Source organism: Poecilia reticulata, chromosome 15, assembly GCF_904066995.2.
Source record: "Poecilia reticulata chromosome 15, P_reticulata-male-v2, whole genome shotgun sequence".
Classification (NCBI taxonomy): domain Eukaryota; kingdom Metazoa; phylum Chordata; class Actinopteri; order Cyprinodontiformes; family Poeciliidae; genus Poecilia; species Poecilia reticulata.
In genome coordinates this window covers 2,695,792-2,709,654 of record NC_088844.1, presented here as the reverse complement: position 1 = coordinate 2,709,654, position 13,863 = coordinate 2,695,792, and the positions used below count along the sequence as shown (strand labels likewise).

Sequence of the window (13,863 nt, the reverse complement as noted above, 5' to 3'; positions counted from 1 at the left end):
TGCTTATTAACATTATCAGGTCACGACTGCAACATTTAGATTGTAGTTGAGTAAATTCTGAAGAAGTGGCACCTGTGCCTGGTATCCATGGTGTCTGTGATTTGAAATGTTCACGCCTCAGAAGCAGTGAGAAGCAGAGCAGCTCAGGTTTATGAACATGACAGACGATGGGGCTGTGTGCATAACAGAGGTTGAATATTTTGACATTTTTACACAAATTAAATACGCAGAGTTCTGAATCAGCTTCACAAACTTTATTCAGACAATAAAAATCAGATGTGATACAACCACATGTAGCTCTGTGCAGCTCTTAAGGCAGATCCTGATATTTGGCTAACATAACCATAAAAACATAAAAGGAATTCAAGAGATGAATTACATTTTTCTACTTTATAAATATAAAAATCAAAAACCATTTACTTCAACTTTAGTCTGACATTGTGGAGACTGAGCTGAGTAAAATCCACATTAAGAGAATTGCACTGATTATTTACCCAACAAATGTAAAAACTACAAGTGTAAGGAATATTTCCTTTGGTTCCAAAGTAAACACTGATTAAACATTGCAATAAAAAAATCTCTAAGAATTAAGATTGTAATTCCAAGATGGCTCATCTTAAAATTAGATTTATTTTAATACAATAGAACTTTCTTCTAATATCCTTATTTTATTTTCATACACACTCTTCACATGTTCAAACAAGATCTGGCTAAATCAGATTAATGAAACCTGATGGGTATTATCACTTAGCTGATGCTCTTATGAGTAAAATATGAAAATGTTTCATCATGATGTGACAAACAATGTTAGTCAGCAACAGAAAATTAAGAAGCAGCGTTTAAACTGATCTGATCACAGACTTGAATCCGTGATCAAATAGAAATTCAGTATAAATGCTTCTACTGAATTTAAAGAAACGTCCTGTTACAGAGATCATGAAGTTCCAGACACCTATATGATAATCAGAATAATCCGTCACATTGTAAAGTTGTCACTGTTAATCCACTTTCAGAGCCTTAACACTGACAGAATCACTTTAAAGTAAAAAATGACCACATTTACAGACTTTATGTTGGAGAAGGTAATACATGGTTACTGAATACTTTCATTTTGCCTGTGGAAAAATTACAAGCTGTGGTGAATTTGTGTGGAGACATATATATGACTTTAAGATATTTAAGTGTCTGCCCAAGAAAATATAAAAATACAACAGCTTCAAATTTTGGCATGAGTTAAGATTTGAGAGTTTTTGTGACTATCCGGTAAGATAGTTGTGTTTTTTTTCTCTGTTTCCACATGATTTCTTTACATGAGTGTAAAATGTGCGTCTGTTGGTAACAAGCAGTAAACTTACAGCCGTCAGTCAGGCGCATGCAGACAGATCAAAAATCATAGTCACAGAAAAAACACCACAGGTTTTTATTACTTCATGTTAAGTGTCACAACAGAAAATAAGTCATGAAGACGCAGCTTAAACATTCCACACCAAACCAATGCAGCAATGACCATCAATGGCACACAGGGCCTCCAGGACTGACCTGCTTCTACATAAAACAAACATTTGAAATAGTTTAGACTCCTGTGATCTACTGAGGATCACCAGAACGGATCACACCTCAAACCCTGCAGCTCCTGCTTCATGTAGGAGCAAAGTCCTCTGAGAACCAGCTGAACTAATCCTGACAATGGAGATCTGAGAACCAATCACTGTTAGATAGAGGAGGTATAAAAAACAAAAAGGAAAAAAAATAGTTGTTGTACAACTTAAGATGAAACCACAACCACATCATTTCAGAGATCTTCTACATTCAGTTTCTGTTATTTATGTTCAGAATCACATTTTTTAAAGGTTGGACTATGACTTTAAAATCGTCTAAAACATTTTATAAGATACATATAGGTATAATTATGAACATACAGACAGGGTGATGTGATTTATGAAGAATCCCTCACTATAATCTGTAATGGCGAAATGTTTGGAACATTTTCTACATCTGCTGAAGTTTAGACTTTACAGGAGCAATGTGGCTCATCTCCAGCAGATAATTGGTAGAAGATGGGACATTCTGAGCATCTCTCAAGAAGTGAAAGAGAAGAGTAACTATGTCATTTAGGAAAGCTAAGGGTTTTCTCCAACCAGTCTGTTATTTTTATTTTTTTACTGCTTTGATGAAGATGTGGACAGCGGTGAGCTGCTGAAGCTGCAAGGGTGGAAAGTATTGCTGCTCATTGTGCTGACAAGATTCAAGCACTTCAACTCTGGTGCCTCCTAGTGGTTGAAGGTTTTCTAGCATCACAATAACACCAAGAATCATTATAGAAGGCATCATACCTAATCACTTCAGTGCCTTAAACCAATTAAACTCCAGCTCTGTGTTTTGTCAGTTTGGTGATGTCTCAGTATTATTAATCATCATAACTTTCCATCTTGGTTTATCTGCAGTTCAGTGTTTCCATGAGTTTATCTTGGTTCTCATCCCTCTTTGATTCAGTTGATCCCTAAGAAATAAAAGATTGTGACATCTGATTAAACCCAAATAACTGCAGATATTTTTTATTGGAGTTGCAGACCTACATGTCCTTACAGCAGACTGCAGGTCAATGGTAGAAAACGACTTAAAATCATCAGTTGTTTAAATCAGGTACAAAAAAAAGTTGCACTGTTAGGTACAAATAGTCATGTTGTTGGAACAAAGCTACAAACAAAATCACTTCCTACTTTTGCAATTTAGTAAAAATGTCCCAGTTAAAGTTTTACATCTAGACTCTGTAACATCAGAACAGTTAAAGACAGACTTACAGTAAACCAGCACCCAGCAGTTTTACCACCTCTTCAACAAATCTGTTCCCAACAGACATTCATTAAAAAAATAAAATAAAAATCAGTTTCATCATGGTCTTGGAGTGAGACTGGCCTGGAATCCACCAATAAAATACAGTGAATGCAAAATGCAAATACTACCAAAGCAAAACTCTACCACATGTTCACATTGAAGCTGTCAGTAACAAGTCAGCTCCCTTCATCTGACCCAACTGCGGCTCGTCCACCTCCTCAGGACTGGACCTGCTCACCAACAATGGAATTTGGGTGAATAATTGTAAACTGAGGTCAGTTTAAAGAAACATCAATCAGTTGTAGGATTCACTTCACCGTAGTAATGAGATGAAGCAGTCAGACAAATGGCAGAGGTCTGTGGAGGAATGTCCATTTGAATTAGTCAATGAGGTTGTTCTATAAGGAACAGCTTGAGATCAGAGCCGTCACAGATGGAGATGGAGTTCTACCATCCAAAGAGACTCCACCATCAGAGCCACTAAAACATCCCAACCGACAGATTTACATTCTGGGGTCCTTTTAAAGCAGCACATGTCCAAAACCCAGTAATTCACAGTTCATTGTGTTCACATAGAGCTGCCTGGAAGGACCAGCTGGGGTAGCACTGAAAAGGGACCCGGGTTTCTACCGTTCATCTGGAACGGCGCGGTGGCACCCCACCTCCCAAAAAGAGTCCCACCTCTCCAGAGTGTGAATGAACCACTGACGGAAAGAAACTGAATGATTCTGAAGAGCTCAGCAGGTTCTGAGGGACGATCCTAAAAATCCTAGACCAAGATGACCTTTCCTTCCTGTCCACCCCGTCGGGCGTCGGGTGTTCAGATGGACAGGTCGGTGTCTGTGTCTGTGGGCGTGGTCTTCGGGCTCGCGCTCCCTCCCCTCTCCTCTGGGATGGAGGACGAATCGCCGTTCAGAGTCGGCAGCAAACCTGAATAAACAGGAAAGGAGCTTCAAGATAAACGTCACACCAACCCAGAGTTTTTCAGCCACAAATCTAACAGAAAACTCATCTAGCCAGAGAGCAAGACAGAGAAGGTCAGAGAGTATCGTTTTATAACCCAACTCTCCACATCTTCCTCCCTGACTTGTTGCCATGACGCTGTTTGCTCACTAACAAATGTCTGACCAGAAACAGAATGCTCCTGAAAACAACTGGAATTTATTCAGGAGTAACAGGGCCCAAATACTTACTGAATTTATGACTTTTCATACTTGCAAAAAGAACATTTGCCTCAATATCACGAAACAAAACAATCATAATACCTTTGCTGAATATTTTAAAGGTGATATTTACCCACATTCTGACTATTCTTTAATCACAACTTCCCTGCCATTCTTTAGGTAACATCCATCAGGTTGAACAATGAAGGCAGTAAGTCTGTCCAAGTCAGAATATTTCACTGCAATGTTTCCATCCATTAAATTTGAAGTACAATGTCCTTCTATGTACTGCATACAAGAAGTCCTTAGTCATTTTAATATTACACTCATCAATATTGCAATAACCAGCGGTGAGAACATTTCCACTAATGTGTTAATAAAGGAGCCAATTTTCCGTTTGACTTTTGCTAACTTTAGCACTTAGTTTCCCCTAAATGTATTTTTTGGATAAATTCTAAAGCACTAATTTACTGGGCTGTTTTGTCAACTTTCAGTTGAATAAAGTGCAACATCTGTGTTGAAGTCACCAGATGTTGAGTTCTTCAAGTAGGGCAGTGTGACGTTGGCGCAGGTGTGCAGACCTCAGTCCTCGACGCAGACCGATGAGTGATGCTGCACGTCTTCCCCCTCTGTCATTATCCACTTTACTGTCTTACAACTGCTAAATAAAGGCCTCTATTCTTCAAGAAGTTAGCTGTTTACATTCATGCTCTTAATTTGAAGTGGGTGAAAACTGTTTACGCAGCACTTCCTTTTCCTCTCCTCCAGTTCTCTTGTTTTCCCTCCTAATAACTTTATTTCAGACGTACAGCAACAACTAACCACAAACACTAAGACATGAACTTAAATAGAATATCTAAAAACATTGTTGATCATGTGTTAGGTTTAAGGTCAGATAGAATTTGAATAGTTAGAGCTTTAACATTAGCTTCTGCTAATGTTGGTGTAGCTCTTTAGCGTTTGTGGACCTAATGTTGATGACTGGCATGTTAGCTAGCGGTGCTCAAAACTGGCAATAATGGCTGCCAGTCAAAATACTGTGGTTCTTTGTCAGAGGAACATTTCAAGCATTTTTCTTTCACCAAACATTATCGCTCTGCTCTGTCACATAAAATACAAACTAAATTCGCTGAAGCTTGTGGCTGTAATGTGACAAAATGTGGAAAGGTTTGAGGGGTTTTAGTACTTATGTAGAAAGTCTTTACATAACTCATTTAAACATTCAGTAAAATGTCTGAGTCTTACGTTCAGTCTCATAGACGGAGCTGTCGGAGGACGTCCGATGTCTGCGTGGAGCTGACCTCTGACCTCCACTCACATACTCCTTTAGTACGCCTGACCTGGAGGGAGATTAGCCTCTTTAACACACCTGATCCACCAGGCAGTTTGGAACACACTGAATGTAATCTGACTGACATTTGAAACCTGTCTGTATAAAAAGATGCTTTCAGAAACTTTGCTATTTAAGTGCAAATCTTGGGGGAAACCGTAGGTCGTAGAGATCTGAAATTTGGTATGTAGGTAGATCTCCCCAAATCAAGAAAGAAATGTCTCTTGGAGGTACCCCCTAAAATGGTCAGGGAGGCGGCCATTTGGGGTTAAAGGTCAAATTTTGGCAATTTTTTCATTTTACTCACGTCACACTTTAACAAACTCCTCCTAGGGACTTTGACCTATCAGCTTCATTTTTGGTCAGGATGCAGTTAAGGGGTGTGGCATTAAAAGTTATCAAAATGGTAAGTTTTCGTACATGTTTAGGGGGCGTTCCGGGGCGCCAAAGTTGGCGTACTCACCACAGAAAACCAACAGCTACAACTTCACATAGAAAGGTCAATTGGCACCAAACTTGGTATGAGGGATCCTGGTTGGATGTCTGACGATCCTATGTCGTCATAGTCTGACCTCACCTAAGCCCCACCCCCTCAGAACAAAAAGTGACCTTTTTTACTGAGAAAGATCCAAGTGTGGCTCTCCTGACCTAATCTAGATGATCTTGGGTCAGATGACTGATAACAAGTTGGTCTCACTTGGTTTAAAGCGCAAACAGTTTCCAGTGGAGGGCGTGGCCAAGCCTCAAATCTGGCTATTCGCCATAAAACATCAGAACTGCGCCAGAGCGTCAGCGGTGGCGAGAGAGTGGTGGTGCAGGAACGCCCAAGGTGGCAAATAGGCCGGAGCGGCGCTGAGCTGCGAGGGCCTCCAACGCCGCTTGCGGCTTTAATTTGAAATGTTTTCTTTATTACTAACCAACCAAAATGATTCAGTGCAGCCTGTTACATTTTTATTACATTTTCTACTAATTAATGCTCAACTCCTGTCTGTCAAGCTCTGCTAATAAAGACTTCTCTGTTTTCTGTAGTTAAAACTTCCACACGTTTTTTCTGTCCTTGTTAAAAATTTCTGAGTTACTCCTGGTGAGAGGATTGAAGTTAATCTCAGCAGGAATTTCACAGCTCAGAAAAACGTTGAAAAACACTTTGCTGCAGGAAGGAGTGAGATGCAGCACTACTGCCTCCTGGAGGTAGAAAACAACTAAACAAAACAAACACGTTTCAGACCTGAAAAGGTTTGGCAGTCACAGATATCTGGATAAAAGCTTGAGATTTTTTTGCAGCTGATTGAATTTAATGATAAGAAAGAAGCTTCAATACATTTATTGATCAACTTGTTTTCTACTCCTCAGTTCTGAAGTATTCACTGTGTTGCTGTGGGTTTACTGGTGAACTGACCTGTCAAAGCTGTATGTACCAGGGTGGCTGATGGAGCGCTTCATCTGCAGAGGGACAGAAACATTTATGATGCTAACGTGATCAAAACCAGCCTGGAAAATGTTGGTTTTATAAATCACACAATTTCACAAAAGAGCAGCTGGACAGGACATTTAATATTTGCAAGTTTTAGTTTATAGTTTTTTTTTTTCAATTAAAAAACACTTTATGTATTCTAAAGGGGAAATTAATGTTATTGTAACTCATATCATCCAAGTAGCTTCCAATAATTGTTGTGGACGGTGATGCAGTGGGCAGGAAGGATCTCCTGTAGCAGTCAGTCTCGCAACAAATCTCAAGAGACCTCAGACTGAAGACTGTTCAGTCTTCAGTCTGACATGCTAACAGCTCAATGTCAGGGCAGCAGAGACGATACTCAACAGTAACATTTCCTGGATGACTAAATCAGTTCTTAGAATCTCTGCTAATCCACTTCCATTGCTTTGCCGCTCCAATTTAAGTCTCTGTCTGGCCAAGCAGAGAGACTATGAATACATTGTTGATATGATAACACACCATAACAACTGTCTAAAAGTTGTTATGGTGCACAGCGTCCAAAACAAGAGAGAATAACTGTCCAAACATGCAGTGCAAGACATAATGCACATGAAAACTAAATTACCCTTTCAGGAGGTCGGAGGTCAGGGGTCAAACTCTGGTTGGCTAGGCTCATACACTCCTCCAAAGTCCTGATGAACGTCTCACAGGTGGCACTGAGCAACGAGGCCTGAACAGAATTAAACCAGCATATTGTTCTGCTCCAGGGTGAAGTTCTGCTCACCCTGAATCAGTGTTAGATGACATGTTGGATATGATGTGAAATGTTGGAAAGACCCATCACAATAATTGTCCCAGACGTTATTGTGGTAAACAATAATATTGTTGCTATGAGGCCATTTTCAAGTAACATAATAATGCAAGAACACATTTTCAAAGGTGAATCTTTGGTAAAAATAGAGAAAAAAACAATCTGGTAAATAGAAATGATCTAGCTGGTTTTAATTTATCATGCGTTTAATTGATTTATTGCGACAAAATGTCAAGTACAATTTCTTTATTTTGAGGACAAAGATTCCAAATGTCCATTTTCCTCTCTACAACTAACTAGCTTGCGGTCATTTCTGACCTAGGTTTAGGCCGGTTGAATCCAAACAGGTTGTTTTTTTTTTTCTTACATCTGAAGTGGGCGGGGCTTCTGCGTCTGCACTGTGCTGTGATTGGATCGTCTGGACTTGCTGGACAAGGAGGTCACAGTACAGACGAAGTTCAGACATTTTGGTTTTCAGACAGTCTGAACCTGATAACACACACAAACACACAAACACACACACCCATCAGATAAGTTTATTTACAATAACAAGGCTTTATTGATGAAGTTAACTGATTACATCACAATGTACCTCTGTGTTTGTGGCTTTCCAGAGTTCCAGCTTTGGAGGATCCCAACGCCACCAGCCACCTCTGCCTCTCTGCAGCGTTAACAGCTCGCACGTAGAAATGCTGCTCACCAGGAATGATCAGCTCCAGGCGAGTCGAGTCTGTGGGATGGACTGAAACACAACTTGTGGTTGGATACCTTGACCTTCACAGTGAGGAGACCGGGCCAGGCAGACCAACCTTTAATGTCACACACGGACATCTTGATGGATCCCTTGCTGCCTTTCGCGACATCGTCCTCGCTGTCGTAGTACGAGATCACGCCGTCTTCCAGGATGAACCAGCGCGGCTGCCAGCCTGCAGACATAAAACACACACTCATCCCACAAGATTTCTGAAAAACGCTGACAGAACTTCAAAACTTTAATGCCATCGAATTCATCAGACTGACAGGACGGTTTCCAGGCCTGTCACTACAACAAATTCAATGGACGATAAATTGACCACAATTTATTGCAATAAATGATCATATAATTTTGAGACAATTTTTAAATATTCAAAATAAACAAACAAAACAATAATTTAAGAGGATGATGAAGTCTCTGTAGCCAAAATTTCATTTTAAAAGTAAAAGTCAGTTTAGGGGCTGCACAGTGGCGCAGTTGGTAGAGCTGTTGCCTTGCAGCAAGAAGGTTCTGGGTTCGATCCCCGGCCCCGGGCTTTCTGCATGGAGTCTCCATGTTCTCCCTGTGCATGGTGGGTTTTCTCCGGGTACTCCGGTTTCCTCCCAGAGTCCAAAAAAAACCCATGACTGTCAGGTTAATTGGTCTGTCTAAATTGCCCCTGGGTGTGAGTGTGTGTGTGGATGATTGTGTGTCCTGTGTGTCTCTGTGTTGCCTTGCGACAGACTGGCGACCTGTCCAGGGTGACCCCGCCTCTCGTCCAGAACGTGTTACGGTAGATTGTTGTGGCCGCTCCGATCTAAATCAGGGGTTTAACCAACTGGGAGCTTAACGCAGCCTGTTGAATGTGACAGGTAGCCAATCAGAAAGCGGGGATTCTCTTCTGCGCTTTCTGAGAGGTAATTACGGAGGGGAATCCCAAACAGCTGACACGGTGCGACCCGAAATCCGGCGGACATTGGAGATGATATGTAGAAACAACATTAATATTTATTCAACATTTCGTGCAAAGAATATAGAAACGACAATGAGAGGAGTTGGAGCCAAATTGCTACTGCAGTTAATAAACCCGGTAAGTTTTCAACTGTTCTTCGTTAACGTGACATAAATAGGTTATAATGATTTTCATTCAGTCAGGACTTTATGCTGACTCTATAGCCACATGCATCACAGGTAGATTCTAGTAAAGCATTGATTAATGCCTGATTTTAAAATTAGTTAACTGGACTTGTAGCCATTATTTTGTGCCCATGTGGCTGGACACCACACGGCACGACGAACCCCATCGAACCATTATACCTAGGATTTCTTCGGCTAATGTGTCTCAGGTTTAGAAAATGGGCCAACAATCGGCCGACAACTTGTGTAATGTGCGCTGGACATTACACTAAGGAAATGAGGAAGGGAGGGTCAGTGGAGATCATCCTAGCTGAGCCTTTTTTCAATCAGTGTCATCAACAGAAAGAAAAAAGGCTGGAAGAGACGATAAAGCCGATAATTAAAATAAGGTCGATAGATTTAATTTATCGTGCGATTAATTGATTTATCGTTTATTGCGACAGGCCTAAATGTGACAACTATGCTCTTTAGTCCATCATATAGAATCACATAAATTACATTGAAGTTTGTCTATTTAATATAGAAAAATGTGGAAAAGTTTAAGTGGTATGGATACTTACAAAGGGACAAAAATAAACCTTAGTCAATAGTTTTTACAGAAAGATTTACACCTGCTTTGGTGATTGGAATTGATATAATATTGCTCATATTTGTTCAACATTACCATTATCCTTATCATATAAAAGCTGTTACTCAAACCTCAAACTATACAAATGCTAACGTTTATATTCCTAACATAGTATCTGTAGACAAAGTGTGAACTGTTATTCTCAAGGGAAATTAGTTTTCCACTTAAAGGAAAACCTTCCACCCTTGTCTTCTCTGGCAGGATTAGCACCATTACCTTCATAACAAAAGCAGCACATCTTCAGTACTTTGACATTGTTATTGTCTGTGTTTGTCTCAGAATCACCAAGTCACATGAGTCAGAATTTGAAAGTAACAAATCACAACACTTAAATTTCCAGATGACAGAGTTCAACCTGTTCTCTGGGCCAGAATGCTGCATGTTGAAGATGCTTACCTGCAGCAGCACACAGGCTTTCACACACCCTGACAACTTACTGCTTTAGCTGACTTTTCTTTTTTTGTAGCAGCAAAAACAAAAAAGCTTCAGAAACCTACAGATAACCATGTCCTGTGAATCAGGGTGGGGAAACAGTCTCATTATCCACCATTATTATGAATAGATAAGTTATGCTGCTATCATAAAGGTTAAATACTGAACTCCTCATACCCCGGTCCTGGGCTCAGTCTTTGTTTTCTGCAGCAGAATAGGACTTTGTAGCTATTCGTAGATGTTTGTGTTTCTATTAAAAACAGATTTGGTCCAATAGGAATCACATCTATGTCACAACATTCTTTACATTTGCAACCCCAGTTACTTTGTAGAATAAGATTTGACATAAAAATAAAGTAACATTTGGTGAATTTAAGTGTTTATAAAAATGTTTGCATTCTCTACAATTTATATTAAGCATATTAAGAAATACCTTCAAATAACCACTTAATATATGGTAAAGATGCATAATTATTCATTTTTTACGTACTCTGAATTATCACTATTCTATGTAGATAAACAACCATTTATCACAATCCTTGACTTGTTTTCATTTACTTTTTCCCTTCTGATACCGATATTGCAGGTCTGAGTATTGGCCGATACTGATCCGATACGATACCAGCATGAATCATACATACGTCTAAACAGTTTTTTAAATATTATTTTTAACCGTAGTGACTAAATTGTATTAAAATAGTATGAGTAATGATCACAAACTATTTCTGTTTCATGTAAACTTCAAGTCCTTCCAACTGTTAACTGTTTATTTTTTAATTAATATTTCTCAATTAGACAGTTAGTGTGGCTAAAAGAAGACAAAAATATGTTATAGAAAATGTTTATTTTTAACTTAAATATTTAGAGCCACACAGAAATGTGGAAAATATAGATTTATTATGCAGCAATAGTAAATGAACTGTACAATTGTGTAGGTAAATAGAAACTGTTTACCTGTAATGTTTGCGTACATCATTTTAACATTTACGCTTATAGGCATTGCTAAATTATTATAAATATCTCCATATTTATTTATTCGAGGCTATATTGTTTATCAGTGATTCTTGAGAATAGGGACAAAATGGGTTTTAATTTTCCCATATTTTTTTTGTTATTTCTCAACCTTATGTATGCAAATATGACAAATAATGTTTTGGAAATGTAAAGATGCTAAGGTACAGGCTCCTAGTCGCAACATTTTTTTTTAAAATTACATTTTTAATTGACCTGACCCAGAACTTTGTCATCACCATCTGACAAAAATAAATATAAAATGATTTTTAATTACCCTATTAGTGATATTTTTACTCATTTTACAGACAAATGCTTCTCAAGAAACAAAATAAATATTATTTAAAACAAAAAACAACAAAAAGTCCATCTGATGGAGTTGACACTGCATGACGGAGTTGACACAGAACTGAAGGTGGTGACAAACTAGTGAGTAAAATGAAAAACTTCATACATGTGAAGTAATGCAATTTATGTAAAATACATTAAAATGAATTAATTGCACATTTAAGTGAGATTTGACAACAATTTCACGGAAATAGTCACAAAAACTCTGATGGAGTTGACATCTGACGGAGTTGACGAAATGCCAAACTACCTCAATTTATATGATGTTATTCTGAAGGAGGCCATATTGTAGCTCATCAGGTCCATGAAATCATTACATTTTACCAAAATTAATCTTTTATTTCACAAAATTTCATCAAAGTTTTGTAAATTGTCGGTTATGGTGTTGACACATCATGGTTGTGACAAACAACTTAGGAATAAAAAGAAGAAAAAACTAAAGAATAACATAAGCTAACCAGAGCTAACTAGCCCTCTTAGCAAAGGAAGAGAAGGGAAGTAGTCATGGGGTTATCAGAAGTTCTGGTGCCCCCCAATAATGCCTGATTTTTTTTTTTTGACATTCTTTTCATTTCTGACGGTGTTGACAAAAACTAGGGACAAATTTCAATGGAGTTGGAAAATATATAAAAATTATTTTTAATTCAATTTATTGATACCTTATAATTATTTATATGACTACTTATACTTAATTGTCATAATAAATAATTTTAGTATTTCTTTACTTGTTTTAAACTATTATAATGTATTGAGTTCTGCTCCTGGACAAGGGCTTTTACAGGCATCATCCACCGACTACAATGTTAAAATAAAAAAATATTCAGCAAATACCTGGAAAATATACATTGTTGTGCTCACATGACCCAGGTTAGTTTAGTCATATATTTGAAAAAATTATATTTTATGTATATTTTATTCAAATTTTGTGCTTCATCCATAGGACCTGTTTTGTCCCTATTCTCAAGAATCACTGTGTGTTTCTCCATTGCTTAAACAGTTTTTCATTAATGTTAGCTGCTTAAGTGTTTGAAAGGAAAATTTGTAATGCAATTAACATTAGCAAAAGAATAAAATAAAATAGGTCTGAAATCAAATTACATTAAAAAACATATTAGCCAGAGTCCTTACCTGTCATATAATTAGTCCACTTGTATAAAATGCCCTCCATGACTTCTCCAAACATCGGGTTAAAGAAAGTGGATGTTAGCTGGGAGCTTAAGCTGCTAGCTGGCTAATGGTCAATAACTCGTTAGCAAACAGCGGCCATTCCCAGCTGCTGCTCTCCTCAGCATGAAAGAGAGGCTTCCTGAAATCTGCCGATTGTTCGCCGTAGAAAATTAAGCCGAGGAGGTCAGTCTGTACGGAGCTGCTCATCGTCTCTCAGCGGGCAGTCAGCTGATGGAGAAAAGTGTCAACAAAACAGCAGATTATGTACGGGAAGCTGCGAGGGACAATTGTTCTTTCTAACCCTAAGGGGTTAAAACATACAAGACATGCAATTAATTAACAAAGTACAAGTAAAGTACACTCTCAGTGATTCCTTTTTTTAAAATTAAATGTACTTTGACCTTAAATCATTTTGCAAGTCTTTGAGGTGACTTAGACTTATTTTATTGTCATTGCACAGACACGTAAGTGAAATTTGCAATAAAATGTCATCGCTTGGCCACCAGACCACACACAAAAGCACAAGTGTGCTTATGATTACATAATATACAAATAATATATTGCTAATGCTAAATATACATAACTTAGCATTTTCAAGCAGTCTCAGACAGTCTTAGTGATGGGATTGTTGAGCAATCTGATGGCCAATGGGAGACAACTGCTTCTGAGTCTGGCTGTTCTGCAGCAGATGCTACGGAATCCTCTGCCAGATGCCAACCGGATGAATAGACCATGGAGAGGATGGGTGGAATCAGTAATACTGATAACTGGACAGTTATAATTTTTGCACAACAGTATATTTTCATCCATCCATCCATTTTCTATACACCCTT

The 13,863-nt window shown here is 38.4% G+C and overlaps 1 protein-coding gene across 1 annotated transcript; it reads right to left on the bottom strand.

Annotated features, from left to right (window-relative positions):
* Positions 1-239: 239 nt before the first annotated feature.
* plekha3 (pleckstrin homology domain containing, family A (phosphoinositide binding specific) member 3) lies at positions 240-13,320 on the bottom strand. The gene is made up of 8 exons (XM_008429035.3): positions 12,992-13,320; positions 8,384-8,500; positions 8,167-8,316; positions 7,942-8,063; positions 7,389-7,493; positions 6,728-6,771; positions 5,244-5,338; positions 240-3,765 (listed from the first exon to the last, which is right to left on the bottom strand). The coding sequence occupies exons 1-8, from the start codon at positions 13,044-13,046 to the stop codon at positions 3,656-3,658; spliced, it is 798 nt and encodes a 265-aa protein (XP_008427257.1). The 5' UTR covers positions 13,047-13,320; the 3' UTR covers positions 240-3,655.
* Positions 13,321-13,863: the final 543 nt, after the last annotated feature.